The sequence below is a fragment of the Dendrobates tinctorius genome, unplaced genomic scaffold, assembly GCF_039654945.1.
Source record: "Dendrobates tinctorius isolate UK_male_01 unplaced genomic scaffold, ASM3965494v1 ptg000155l, whole genome shotgun sequence".
NCBI classification, from domain to species: Eukaryota; Metazoa; Chordata; class Amphibia; order Anura; family Dendrobatidae; genus Dendrobates; species Dendrobates tinctorius.
This window is the reverse complement of record NW_027361822.1, coordinates 9,157,080-9,172,746: the sequence shown is the minus strand read 5'-3', so window position 1 is coordinate 9,172,746 and position 15,667 is coordinate 9,157,080. Positions and strand designations below refer to the sequence as shown.

The 15,667-nt window shown below is 40.3% G+C and overlaps 1 protein-coding gene across 1 annotated transcript in view; it reads left to right on the top strand.

The window, feature by feature from the left end:
* LOC141051195 (uncharacterized) overlaps window positions 1-14,394 on the top strand; it is a 364,030-nt gene extending 349,636 nt beyond the window's left edge. Inside the window, exon 28 of the mRNA XM_073548061.1 lies at window positions 11,776-14,394. Within this exon, the coding sequence (XP_073404162.1) occupies window positions 11,776-12,704 (929 nt within the window). The 3' untranslated portion in view covers window positions 12,705-14,394. The remainder of the gene's footprint in view (window positions 1-11,775) is intronic.
* Window positions 14,395-15,667: the final 1,273 nt, after the last annotated feature.

The following is a 15,667-nucleotide window of genomic DNA, read 5'->3' as shown; positions in this document are numbered from 1 at the left end:
CTGGAGCAGGAGCTCCCAGACATGTGCATTACAAATGCTTCCGGGGACAGGAATTGTATATGCGTTCCAGGTGGAATGCACTCGGCGATGGTGTTGATTTACTTCCGGCCTTTTATCACTGCAGGTAGTTACATAATCTAGCCTTCTACCTATGGGCATTTGGGATTTCAAATGATGCTAACTTTTTTAAAACCTAGAGGGCAAAGCCCATTCATGACTCCATTTTGAGAGACCTTGATATATACCTCTACCATTTGGAGGAAGTTTTCTCTTTGATGACTGGAATATCTATATATAGAAGGGACTTAGATGGTTACCATGCAGCATGTTTTTATCTACCTCCTGATGATCCGCTATTCCGCTGACCAGTAGGGTGCCAACCTCCACTGTCCGGAAGGTTATACAGTAACAGGGAACAGCATAGCAAGGTACTTTAGTGTTTGAACTCGTCACTTTATTGTTGTGTTGCCATTTCACCTCTTTATGCACATACTTTCTACTGTTGCCTACCTAACAACAATCTTTGACTGGCAACCCTTATATACTCCTTTCTATGTTTAAAAATGGGTGACCACGTGATTCACCAACATAGGGACATTTAGGAGTATTAGGGTCAGCCACCAAGGAGCTGGAGCGCCAATCTCGTTTTGTGTTTAGGGTGCCAACCTCCGCTGGTAGGCAGGCTTGTGGCATTAGGTGTTAATTATTTAGGGTTATGGTAGCCAGCATGGTTGCTTGTTTGATGCTTGGTAATGTCTTGTGTTTTTAATAGGCATAATAAAAGTTAATTTTTATCTGAATGTATACTGATATACAGTATAAGGTTCTCTTATAACAATATTCTATCAGAAAAAAGGTTCAAAGTCTGCGCCTTATAAATTTCAGTGTCTAAAACAACTATTTTGCCACCTTTATCGGCGCTTTTCACTGTGATATGTTTCATGGATTTTAGCTGATTAAATGCTTTGACTAAATTTGGACTAAGGTTTTTAGATGTAGTAATTTTATTGATTTTTAGGCTTAAAGTACGCTATTCCCTCTCCAAAACCTCCTGAAACCGCTCCATGCAATCAACCCTTGAGTTGACAGGATAGAAATAAGGATTTTTCATCCTAATATTATCCATCTTTGAAACTGCATCTTCAGATGAATTTCCTCTTAATTCTTCCAAATTCAGTACAGAAATCTGTTCTGCACAATCCAATCCTCGAAAGTTATTTTCACATGTTTACCGTAAGGTTTCTTATAAAGCGATTAATGTCCATGATTGTTCCAAACAGGTCAAAATTCTTTTCAGGCACAAGATCAAAGCCTCTTGACAGCAAAATAAGTTGTTCCTTAGAAAAAACACGGAATGACAGCTTCAATACACTTAATGTTGCTTCAGTTATTTCTTGTGTCTTGTGGTCATGCTGTGCGCTCCGCCTGTGTTTCTTCCGGCCCCATCTTTTGCAACCTTTGTTATGGGAGTAGCATCACCACTGCTTTCAGTTCCAGACTGGGTTGAAATTACTGAGATGTTGGATTCTGAAAAACTGACTGATCATGGTCTGGTTTTAGAGGTATCCAATTCTTTATTTTTCTGATTTTTCCTCTTTTTTTTTTCTTTTCAAACATCTTTTTATTGATTTTAACACAATAACAATGTTACAAATAAAGGTCTGTCCCAGGTTATAACTTGCTTCTTGGTTATCTATCAGTTATATTAAACAATTGTGACAGACTATAGCGTGAGCAACCCTCCTCGATAGGGCAGCTCTGGGAGAGCCAATGCAAAGGGATAAGTAATTTGGCCGCAACAATCAGGAGCATTAATAGGGGTTTGTATTTAAGCTGTAAAATATCACTTGACCAGTTTAGAAAAATAAGTTTTGGAGGCGGGGAGCCTGAGAGCTCACAAATTTTAGTTATCTTTTTCAACACGCTTTTCCAGAACGTGTTATCGCATGACCTCCACCATGTGCAAAAACGTTCCTATTTCTTTAGAGCATCTCCAGCAGGTTGAGGATATGTTAGGATACCATAAATGTGTCGTTACTGGGGTGGTGTTCCATCTAGTAATAATCTTGTATGAATTTTCTTGAACTCTTACACACCCAGATGGGCCATGTGAATTTTTATAAAAATGTTCCACCTCCCAGACTTGCAATTTGATATTCAGTTCTTTTTCCCATTTTGAGATGAAAGCCCATTTAGTTGGGATTGAGCTAGTCAAAAGTATCTGGTATTATATAGCCAGTACACCTCTTGGCTGTTTATGTTGAGTTATTAATGTTTCGAAGGCCGTTAACTCCCTGAAGGGAATCCCAGTTTGTAGATGGCTCTTATGGATTTTTTGAGCCTGTTGTAGTGAAGAAAATTAATATGGTAATGCAGGAACTTATGTTTGAAAGCCTCCAAACCCTCCTTGATCAAGTGTAGAGAGTCTGGATTCTTACTTTTGGGATGGTCCAGATAGAGACCTGGTAGATCCATTTCTCTGGCCAACGGTGATGGGAGTGGCATTAATGAGGAAGAATGTTTTGTCCATGTCCAAAGCAGGTTTTTAGACATTGCATTAGAGACTTCTAGATTGTCGATAAACTCTTTAGACGCATGCAATATGGTGGAAATTGGGACTGGCACTGACTCTTCTGTGATCTTACTCCAAAGCTTGTGTTTATGACCTCCCATCCAATCAACCATTAGGGACAAAATCACCGCGGTATGATATTTCTGTGGGTCAGGAGTCCCCATGCCCCCCTTAGTTTTAGGGAGTGAGAGAATGTTACAGCTAAGTCTGGATTTGGAGCCCCTCCAGATATAATTGCCAAAAAAGGAACGCACTTTTTGAAAGAATGTGTCTGGGACTTTATGGGGAACATTCTTGATATGTAACTGAATTTGGGTAGTATGAAGCCTTTTAAAAGGTTTTTGCGGCCCATCCATGAAACAAAATGCGCTCTCCACGTCTTGATTGAATCTAAAGTAGAATTAAGTAGGGGTATATAATTAAGTGAGAATAGTGAGTGCCAATGTGGGCTCAATTTTATTCCTAAGTATTTAATATAGTTCGAGTTCCACTTAATTGTGAATTTAACTGCAATATCCTGGATAATCACATGTTGAACATTTATACTCATTGCCTCTGATTTTTCTAGATTAATTTTGAAGTTTGGCAGACCTCCAAATTTTTCAAACCATTCCAACACTGCTGGAATTTCCTTGTTATGGTTTGTCAGCAATAATAGAAGGTCGTCTGCGAATGCCACAACAACATGTGAAGTTCCCATAATCTTAACCCCCTCTATATCTGGGTGTTGTCTAATGCTTTGAATCAATGTTTCAATCATCACGATGAATAGGACCGGTGAGAGGGGACAACCTTTGCTTGTGCCATTTCAAATTTCAAAGGGTGAGCATAAATCCCCGTTCACTCTTACTTTTGTAGTTGGGGAGCTATACATTTGAAATATGGCATTGACTAGCATTGAGTGGAAGCTGAATCTTGTAACGGTCTCTTGCATGAAACTCCAGTCTACCCTGTTGAACGCCTTATCCACATCTGTACCCATTATTACTAAGGGCCTATGGTGAATGTGGGCATGCTGCATCAGGTACAATACTCGTAAGGAGTTATCTCTCCCCTCCCTTCCTCCAACAAAGCCTACTTGCTCTGGCGAGATTAGCGTATCTAGTACTAGGCTAACTCTTTTGGCAATCATTTTCTCGAATAATTTGAGGTCGTTATTCAACAGGGAGATTGGTCTATAATTGCTGCATATCTCAGGATCCCTACCTTCCTTATGGATTAATGATAAGTGCACTTCCAGTTTCTGTTTCGGAAAGGTCGCTCCCTTTAACACTTCATTACATAGCCTCAGGAGATAAGGGTTCAGAGTCTCTTGAAAGGTTTTATAATAGGAGGCTGGAAGGCCATCAGGGAAGCTCGCCAGGGCAGACTGGAGCTCGCTTATCGTGAAAGGGTCTATTAGTTCACATTGTTGTTCCTCAGAGAGTTTTGGTAGAAAATGATCTTTAACCCCTTAACCCCCAGAGCTTTTTTCGATTTTTCATTTTTCGCTCCCCTCCTTCCCAGAGCCATAACATTTTTATTTTTCCGTTAATATGGCCATGTGAGGGCTTATTTTTTGCGGGATGAGTTGTACTTTGAATGACATCATTGGATTTAGCATGTCATGTACTCATAAATGGGAAAAAAATTCCAAATGCGGTGAAATTACAAAAAAAGTGCAATACCACACTTGTTTTTTGCTTGGCTTTTTTGCTAGGTTCAATAAATACAAAAACTGACCTACCGTTATGATTCTCCAGGTCATTTCGAGTTCATAGACACCAAACATGTCTATGTTCTCTTTTATCTAAGTGGTGAAAAAAAATTCCAAAATTTGCTAAAAAAAAAAAAATGCGCAATTTTCCGAGACCCGTAGCGTCTTCATTTTTCGTGATCTGGGGTTGGGTGAGGGCTTATTTCTTGTGTGCAGGGCTGATGTTTTTCATGATACCAATTTTGTGTAGATACATTCTTTTGATAGCCCGTTATTGCATTTTAATGCAATGTCACGGCGACCAAAAAACCGTAATTCTGGCATTTTGAATTTTTTTTCTCGTCATGCCATGTAGCGATCGGGTTAATGCTTTTTTTTATTGATAGATTGGGCGATTCTGAAGGCGGCGATACCTAATATCTGTATGTGGAATTTTTTTTTAATAGTTTTATTTTGATTGGGGCAAAAGGGGTGTGATTTGAACTTTTTAGGTTTTTTTAATTTTTTTTATTTTTAAACATTTTGGCATGCTTCAATAGCCTCCATAACAGGCTTGAAGCATGCACAACTCGATTGGCTCTGCTACATATGGGCGATGAGCAGATCGCCTATATGTAGCAGATTTACTGCTGTGCTTTCAGCGCCGTCCAACGGGCGGCGCTGAAAGCCATCTGGCTGGAACAACCATCGAGGTCTCTGAGACCTGTGGTTGTCCAGGCAACGTGACGCCGACCCCCGATCATGTGACGGGGGTCAGCGATGAGCTCGCTTCCGGCCCGATAGCCGGAAACGCTAGTTAAATGCCTGCTGTCAGTGCTTGACAGCGGGATTTAACTAGTTAATAGGCACGGGCGGACGGCGATTCCACTCGCGCCTTTTGCGGGCACATGTCAGCTGTTCATAACAGCTGACATGTCGCGGCTTGGAGATGGGCTCACCGCCGGAGCCCACCTCAAAACAGGGGAGTCTGACCACTGACGTACTATCCCGTCAGCTGTCGGAAAGGGGTTAAAAAACCCTTATATCAACCCTTCTTTTTTCCAGCTGGTCTTCATTCTCACCGGGACGTATATTATAAAGGGAGGAATAATACTCTCTAAAGGCTGAAGCAACAGTATTTCTTCCAGGTTTTTGATCTTGTTTCCATTTGGGCTTTTTAATGTGTGTGTATATAAGTCATTTTATTTTTCTTTTTTTAATAAGAGACCATAAACTTTGACATTTTATCACCAGAGTGCGAACACTCTGTTTCCATTTTGTTAAATTTTTATTGAATCTTTATTTAGCAAGTCTTTCAGGGCCTGCCTCTTTTGTGACAGCAGAGTTAGGACACCAGGATTCAATGTGAGGCTATGGTCTCGCTCCAATGTTTGGCTCTCTTTAAAGAGGGAGTTTGTTTGACTGTCATGCTTTATTCTTAAATGAAGCCATGGAGATCATTTCCCCTCTTATTACAGCCTTGTGGGCCTCCCAAATAGTCGGAAATTGTATATTATCTTGCACATTAAACTCAAAATATACTTTAATCTTTCCCTTTATCTTGTCTCTAAAAGACTTTTCAGATAAGAGGATCTCATTTAATCTCCAGGTATTATTTTTAGGTCTGTGTCCTATTACCAGTTTATTTATTAATATAGGATGGTCAGAATGAACATTCGGGAGTATCTGCGCATCTTTCAAACATGGGATCATCTGAAATGGTATGAAGACGTAATCTATGCGGCTATATGACTGTGCTTGTGAGAAGTGGGCATAATCTTTTGCAATGGGGTACAGATACCTCCAGGTGTCTATTAATTGATTTAAATGTAAAGTTAACTTCTCTCATCGTTTTGTTGAACCATGTATCTTGTTTTGTGTTGGGTGCGTAAATGTTCCCTATTGTTACTAGTTTATGTGCAACCTTCCCTTTAACAAAAATGTATCTGCCCTCTTTGTCTTTAATGTAAGAAAAAAGAAAATGGTATACAGCAGCATCCCATAAATCAAAACAGTCAGTAAAACCTATTTGTTCAAATCATGCTTGCTGTCAATCATGGACACATATACGGATCAGTTGCTCATAAGTTAAACACAGCGGGGGGAGGGTGGAAACCACATATATGACCAAAGATCCAAAAAGTACAGAAATAATTTCTTAAGTAATCAGGGCAGAAAATGGGGTTTGTGGGAACGTGTGCAAAACAGGAAAAAAAGTGCAACCGTGCAAAAAGGACGTTTTGACCATTACACAGCCACAGTTTGTATTTATATATAACTAGACTGTAAAATATAATAGTCACTGTAATAGTAATAATTGATTATATGAGGAATAATACCCTACCTATATATGTAAAAAAAAATTGCACAAATAATGGGCTACCAGGATGTTGTAATATTCAAATATGCAAGATCAGGTCAGTGGGCTGGAGGTTGGTATGGACCGATCTTAGATCTGGTATCTGGTTGAGCTGAATATCAAGGTCTTCACAGACCTTTGCAATATCTGAAGATGTTTTAACTGTGTATCTTCTGCCATTAGCTGTGATGAGCAATCCAAATGGAAAAAGCCATCGAAAAAGAAAATGCCTAATTTTGAGTATATCAGTGAAGGGTCTCAGTAGATATCTTTTTTGTTAGAGTTGAGGGGGCGAGGTCTTGGAAAATGCGAATTTTTGAACCTGTATAATTCAAAGTTTCCATTGATCTTGCCTTCTTAAGAATTTTTTCTTTCATATTAAAGTAAAAAATTCTGCAAATTATGTCCCTAGGTGGATCCATTTGCTTTGGCTTAAGTTTAAGCGCCCTGTGTGCTCTCTCCAGTATCAACATTTTCCCTTCATTTGGATCTAATATTGGCAAAAATAGGTCCATTAGGATAGCTGTTACATTTTCTTGATCAGATGTTTCCGGTATACCACAAACCCTCAGGTTATTCCGCCTGTTCCTATTTTCTATGTCTTCTAATGTCGTGTACAAAGTATTGATATGATCTTCATGGAGTTGGAGACCTGTTGTGAGTTCACCAGCGTAGGTGGTTAGTTTGGACTGTGTTCCCTCCAGCTCCTCCACCCTATTAACGATATGTTGAATGTCTTTTTTAATCACTGAGAGATCTTTGGCAAGGGGGGCCAGGGCAGAAGACAAAATATTTGTAATAAAGCCTCTAGAGATGGATTTGCCTGATTCTTCCAGGTCAGGGGATCTTGTTTCCATTTTCTCTAAGTTTGGATCGTTACAATGATCTCTATGGTGTGGTGAGTCTTGTTTTGAACCACCTTGCTTAGTGACAAATTTTTCCATGTTTTTATTTATGGTGCCCCACTGTGGTTGTTCGTTCTAGTCGAGCATCCTATTTTGACCATAGTTCTCTTTTTAGTAGATAATAAGGGCTGGTCAGCTATATCTCTCTACTGAGACCAAAGAGTCAAGTCTCAAGACTCTCAGATACTAGTTTCTTACAATGAAATTACTTTTGATTATATGGACAGTTTCTGGCCGTCTTGTATATTTTCATCACTAGATGGAGATCTCACTCCTCCTCCTCAGGGTCTCTATTAACTCCGGTGCATGCAGATTTCAGTATAGATGGAAATTCCTTTTTGTCAATGTTACTAAGGTCAGTCTAGTGAGAGATATTCATGTTATAGGGCTTCAGTCTTGTGTTGATGATGTATGTAAATGGCTCTAGGTTTTGCTAAGCTCATTGGAATTGAAGTCTACACATCCCCCGGTGGGTACTATATTGTCTCTTAAATCATTTCAGAAAAGATAGGAGGGACTAATTAGGGTTATGTGCTTCCCAAAAATAACAAGTATCTTCAAGAGTCGCAGCATTTACATCTCTGACAAGCACTGTACCTCCTATTAGTGGGGCAGAGGCTCACTTTAGAGTGTTCAGTTACTGTATGAGGGGGTTTCAATTCCCCAGATCTCTCTTGGCAGTCGCTCAGCTTTAGCAATGTCCCTAGGTGGGGGTGATTTCTTTTGCAATTAGTGAATCACTGGCTCTTCATCTTCTGCACCTTCCCCTCACACCTTTCCTATAATGGTGTCCCACTACCTTGTGGTTTGAGTGATTTCTCGGCTTCCCTCTATCCTCCAACCAATAACTCTGCCTGCGACCCTCTAAAGTGGCCTCCTACCTCCTTCCACGCTGCCCTGACCGCGACTCCGCTGTCACTCTCCTCCGATCCACGCTCCTTCCGCGATTTCCTTGAGGGCCAGAGGCAACAAAGGACTGCTGCTGCAAGTGCGCCTGTAAGCGATGTACACGTAAGCAGAAGGGGAAACGTTGAGCCACGCTCTCCAGGCATCTTGCGGTTCTGAGCTCCAGGCACCGTTCCCTCCACGGGATCTGCTCAGCTCAGGTACCCTCTCTAGCAGCTCTCTGGTGGCTCTCTAACAGCTTCAGGCGGTCATTTGGCTGTAAGGAAGCTAGGCCTCTCCAGGCCTCGTGCTTAGCCACAGGTCTCAACGCTCCTCCATCTGAAGGTGGAATAATCCGTCTAGAGGTGGTGGATCCGTCTCTGGGGCAATATGTTGAAGCCTCTATTAAAGCTAGATAGGCTTAGAAGTCTCAGGGCTCTGTTCATTTTGCTTCTGAAGCTGGATGGAGTGGACTGCTTCAGATGAAGCAGGAGGTTAGCTATGTGCGTCCTGCTCTATCGGTGGCCATCTTGGATCTCCTTTTCTGATTTTTCTGCATAGACAGGGCAAGGGAGCAATACGCGTTCTTTATCACAGCTTGGTTGCACAATCAAAACAATTTACTAAAATACTAAAAATGTGCCAATGAAAACAGTTGGAACAAGTCACATGACACAATTACATCAATGTATCAATGAATACATTCATTAAGCAACAGGTGTATGAAAACAGTCAATGATGCATGGTTTCTCGCTTTAGATTAAAACCTTTAGGGCTTCTTGAATCCAGATTTAATATCCGATACGCTTCTTTTGTCAATAATTTGTGTTTAATATCTCGCCTCTTGCATGTGGAAATAATTTTTCTATACCTAAAACTTGTAAAGAAGACATGTCACGATTGTGCTCAATAATAAAATGCATTGCAATAGCAGAAACGTTACTACTTGTATTATTTGCATTGAGTACATAACTGTTATGAATGGGTCACCGAGGAGGAAAGTGCAAAAGGCTATGCCAACAGAACACCAGAGAGGTTGGTCACTCAGCAGATTGCAGACCCCTGATCTTAACAACACAACTATCAGTAGCCGTGGAGCGTTCCTACGATGCCCTAGACGCTTCATCACAGCCAGAGGACTAACTAAGCCTAAAGACAGGTGAAATCTAAACTGCCCCGGAGGAGATCCCCAAAGGAATAGACAGCCCCAAACAAATATTGTCGGTGAGACAAGATCAGACACAGACAGAAAATAGACTGAGCAAATAATGGGGCCCACACTGACTAGATAGGACAGGAAAGTAAAGACACTGTCTGCAATCATGCAAAAACCCTAAAAATTCCAACACGACTGAAGCACAAAAATACTGAGGTTAGCCCAACCTCGCCCCCACTATATCAGCACTCAGGTGTGAACTGGCGGCTAGCAACAGGTTAATACAGCAGCGGATTGAGCAAACACAAGATACAAAAATACAGGGCAGGAGCCAGCAGCCCCAGGGGGAGCCAGCTGACTCCTGACAGCAAGGCAAAGTCAGATGCAAAGAATTTAGCAAATGACACTTAGCTGAAAAATGCAGGATCAGGCAGGAGACAGCCTCACTATGCACAGACAGGAGTCTCACCGGCAGCCACTGAGAAAAACTTGCTTGCTTATGTACTCCCAGGCACTACCCCCGCCTTTTTCAATCATCCTCTGCAGCTGTTAGATTAACATCATGTTGAACAGCTCCGCTACCAGCAGTATCCACCAGAGGGAGCCCTGCCTCAAAAGAGGGATTAAGAGAGTTCACAACACATCACTGTAATGTTCATTGAAAAAGGAAAAAAAGTCCAGCTCTGACAAAGAGCAAACTTAGTGTTCGAAACGCGTTGCTGCATTACTGCTCATTGCCTGCGGAATGCTGATCTTAACTTGAATTTTTCAATAAATAGCCTTTGCATCAGCTGGACTTTTTTTCCTTTTTCCATTGATTCCAAGCGGTCCTCTTGCAGTCCTTGCTGACAACACGCCACAACAGGTGAGCTGGCTCAACCATTTTTTATATATAATGTTCATTGAACTTGGTTTTTAACTTATGTGTAGCGCATCCTATGTAGAATTTATCACACATGGTGCAATTCATTTTGTATACCACGCTCTCTGAGTCACAGTTAATATCTGGTTTGATTTTATGCTCATTTGAATGGTCAGAATCCTAGAAAACAGAACTGCATAGTGTGAATGAGCACGTACGACATCTCTGTGAGCCACATTTAAAGTGTCCTTTTTGCTGCAACCAAGTGCTTTTTTTTTTCTTTGTGGATCAGAAAAAAAAGTTGGAGAAAGTGAGTTACCTAATGAAGGTGCCTTTTTTTGCTACAACATTGCAGCCTTTTTTCAAAAAACATGCGAATATCTCATCCTCAGGCCTCTTTCACACATCAGTGGCTCCGGTATGTGTAGTGACAGTTTTCTCATGTACCGGAGACACTGACACACGTAGACCCATTCAAATGAAGCTGGGGTGATGTGCACGGCTAGAACAGTTCATAACAGGCTTCTAGAGGCAGGGCTCAATCATGTAAAGGTAGAAAAAAGCCTTTCATCAATGAGAAGCAAAGTAGAGCCAGGCTGATGTTTACCTTACTCCAGTCCTCTATGGTCCAATCCTTATGGTATATGGCAATCTTCTCTGATGTGTCTAATTTTCAGCTTTGCCCAAAACCTGGTCATCTAATGGTTTTGCTCCTTCAGCAGCGGTATATATGCCCGGGCACAGATTCAGCGCCATTCCCCTGCACTCTCGTGCCCCTCTTATCAGCGCGTCTTCTTTACTATAATCTATAGTGGCCTGGTTACCCTACTTGTGCACCTTCCTCTCATTCATCGAGTGCCATGTTTTTTCTAATTTGAACCTATGACAAACCTACAGAGATGTGAACTATTGAAAGTGCACAACCTGGTGACTAAACATGATAACATAGTCCCTGCTTTGCCATCTACTAATGTCAACTTTCTCCTACTCAATTAAATAATTAAATTTTACCGACATATTTATTGAAATGCTTCTATAGAATTGCTTTAAAATATCTAATATTGTAAGGAATACTATTCCTTGTTATTAAATAAAATTAAAATAAATGTTATTCTTGGCAGATGGCTGTAGCAGAGGCTCAGAGGAACATCTGTTATCTTCACGTTTTAAAGCAGATGATCATGGTGTAACACCAGGTTTATATGAAGAGCAGAACATTATCCCAGATCCATCTCCAAGTCCTCACATTGAAACGTTTTCAACTGATTCTTTTCAACAAGTCCCATCTTCTGATTCCTCACAGACTGTTGAGCAAAGTAAAAATAACAGAAAGGATATTCAAGATCAAAGGACTTACAAAGGAGAGAAACGGTTTTCATGTTCAGAATGTAGGAAATGTTTTACTCAGAAAGGAGATCTTGTTACACACAAGAGAATTCACACAGGGGAGAAACCATTTTCATGCTCAGACTGTGGGAAATGTTTTACTCAGAAAGGAGATCTTGTTATACACAAGAGCTTTCACACTGGGGAGAAACGCTTTTCATGTTCAGAATGTGGGAAACGGTTTATATGCAAATCAAACCTGGTTAGACATCAGAGAATTCACTCAAAGGAGAAACCATTTTCATGTTCCGATTGTGGGAAATGTTTTACACAGAAAGAATCTCTTGTTTATCATCTGAGAACTCACACAGGGGAGAAGCCATTTTTATGTTCAGAATGTGGTAAATTTTTTAAAAGCAAATCACACCTGGTTAGACATCAGCTAATTCACACAGGAGAGAAACCATTTTCATGCTCAGAATGTGAGAAATGTTTTACTCTGAAAGGAGATCTTGTTATACACCAAAGAATTCACACAGGGGAGAAACCATTTTCTTGTCCGGAGTGTGGGAAATGTTTTCGAAGGAAATCACAGTTGGTTATACATCAGAGAATTCACACAGGGGAGAAACCATTTTCTTGTCCGGAGTGTGGGAAATGTTTTCGAAGGAAATCACAGTTGGTTACACATCAGAGAATTCACACAGGGGTGAAACCATTTTCATGCTCAGAATGTGAGAAATGTTTTACTCTGAAAGGAGATCTTGTTATACACCAAAGAATTCACACAGGGGAGAAACCATTTTCTTGTCCGGAGTGTGGGAAATGTTTTACAAGGAAATCACAGTTGGTTACACATCAGAGAATTCACAAAAAAGAGAAGCCATTTTCATGTAAAAAATGTGGGAAATATTTTAATGATAGTTTCACTCTTAGCTCACATATGAAATCCCATACAGAGTAAAAAATCACATGTTTCAAGTTCAGAATGTAGTAAACATTTTACAAATAGTCTTGTACATCAACAGATAATTCATATAGGGAGAGAGTCATTTTGATGTCCAGAATGTTTTACTCACAAATCACATTTTGTTAACATAAGATGAATCACACATGGAAGCAGGGATTTTTCTTTTTATTGACAAGTTGATCAAAATCTGTTTAAAGTGAAAGTAAAGTCATACATTACAGATGAAAGGGAAAGTCATTTACAACACCAGGGATGATCAGGAGATGCATGCAATTATCAATAAATGCCAGTTATCCAAAAAGGGATGAAATCCAATCCACATACCTTGATATTCCACACTTACATCTCTGTATTTGGGCCTTCTTCGATAAATTAGATTTTTGCTTCTATAATATTTCTTATATTTATATGCTATTTATATGCCATTATAATGTCCCTTATATATTTATTGGATTATTCAGAGATATAATAATCCCTTCACTCCATCTCTTTGCCATATATTTAGTATCTCTCACTTATCTCCTACTGCACCAATATTGTATCATTTGTGCATGTGCTCTAGATCTACTGAATGTTCCATATAGCTATTTTGTATGGACATTCTCCCTTGCAGTATAAATTTCTCGTTTTTCATTGTCCTCTGATGTGTTCCTCTTTAAACCTATCATACTTCACAAATGTTCACAATCTGGGCGCACGCACTATGGAATAATTGAACATTCTATGTATTATGTAAGGATTTCTCTTTTCACATATGCGCAGTCTACATACAAACCATTAGTGGTGCAGAGATCTTCTGTACATGCCCCACCTTTGCTTTGAATAACTTTGTCAATCTTGCATTGTACTTTCATCACTTGCGCTATAGATCAATTGAACTTTCTTATATTCTGTATAATCACTCTTGCACGCATGCGCCGATTCTAAACAATTTATAACAGGCTTTCTGCACATGTCCCTCTCTTTCGGATAATTAGTTCACGCATGCGCATTTATAACTCCATAAACTTCATTGCCACTTCTTGCTTGGGCATGTGCAATGAGTATTTCAAGTAGATTATCAATATAACGTATTCGCACTTGCACATTGGCGACCTTAAATCAACTTTATCTTTTGTGTTCAAGGTTGGGCATTACACATTTCCGAAGTCTGATATAACCCACTGATTTACTCCCTTTGTCTCCTTCATCTGCTAGTTACATGATTTACCTCATTCTATTCTCTTTAAGTGAATATAAGGGACGTTATCTGACACCATTATCATTCTTACCCCTGAGGAAACTACAGCTTGTGTGGCGAAACGCGTGGGGTTTTCTCTCCTCATTCTACTTTTTCCTCCTTCATAGGTTCCTTGTTATACTGATTTTGCCCTATTTGATTATCGTCATGGTTATCTGTGCTTAGTATAAGTCCTTTTGCACAGACATGCATATCACTTCAGTGATTATTAATCATAATTGAGGAATATTTGATTATTTTTATTTTTTTGTATCTTGGCATTACAAATTATTCATATTCCTTTGCTTTTCAATCTATGGCCGTATAAACTAAACTTCTATTTTGTATATAAGATTTTCTTTGATGGATATCCTGTGAACTGTAATATATATTGGGCCATAGGTGGTAATCTAACTATAGACGCACCTAATCTGCATATAAATGGCCTATTGGTTTTTTAAATTTTTTTTTAAATTTGTACCTTTTACATATTCCAATGCCATTCATAATAAAGTCTTTTATGTGGTGATCCCCATGTGCGTCCATACTTCTTTTTCTATGTTGTTGTAAATGTTTTAATAACAATTCATCTCTTCGCTCACATCAGAAAACTCACACAGGAGAAAACATGTACAGAATGCAGTACGTATTTTACAAATAAATTGAGTCTTGTTACACACCAGAGATCTCAAATAGGGAGGAAGCCATTTTCATGTCCAGAACATTTTAATCACAAATCACATTTTCCTAGACCAGTGATGGTGAACCTTTCTGAGATCGAGTGCCCAAACTGCAACCTAAAACCCAATTATTTATGATGACGTGCCAAATGCCCCATCATGATCCCTTTTTGTAGTAATATGCCCCATCATTGTCCCCTTCTTTTAGTAATATGCCCCATCATGATCCCCGTCATGCAGAAATGCCCCATCATGATCACCTTCTTGTAGTAATATGCCCCATGATGATCCCCCTTCTTGTAGTAATATGTCCCATCATCCCCTTCATGTAGAAATGCCCCATCATGATTCCATTCATGTAGAAATATGCACCATCATGATACCCTTCATGTAGAAATGTAAAAATTGCCCATTCCACCACCTCCATCATTTCCTTGTCCCCCATCACCCCATCATTGCCCTCTCCCCCATCACCATCATTGGTCAACTCCCCATCACTCCCATCATTGGCCCTCTCCCCATCACTCCCATCATTGGCCCTCTCCCCATCACTCCCATCATTGGCCCTCTCCCCATCATCGCCATCATTGACCCTCTCCCCATTACTACCATGATTGGCCCTTTCTCCATCATTGGCCCTCTTCCCATAACTCCCTTCATTGGCCCTCTCCACATCATTGACACACACACACACCACAGCAGCTTCACTGGCACAGCGGCCACACTCACCTCTTCACGCGCCGTCAACTTCCTTCCTCTCACTTGCACAGCGGCCATGGAACTGAATGATGATGTCATCCAGTTGCGGCTGCGCCACACAATGTGTGAGGCAGGAAGCTGCAGCTCTGGAACAAGGATGAGGCGATGCCACATGCCAGCTGAGAGGGCTTCTGCGTGCCCTCTCTGGCACCTGTGCCATAGGCTCGCCATTAGTGTCCTAGACATCAGAGAAATCACACATGGAAGCAGCGATTTTTCTTTTTATTGACAAATTTATCAAGAAGCCGCTAAAATCAAAGTAAAGTCACATGTTGTGTATGAAAGAGAAAAATAATTTA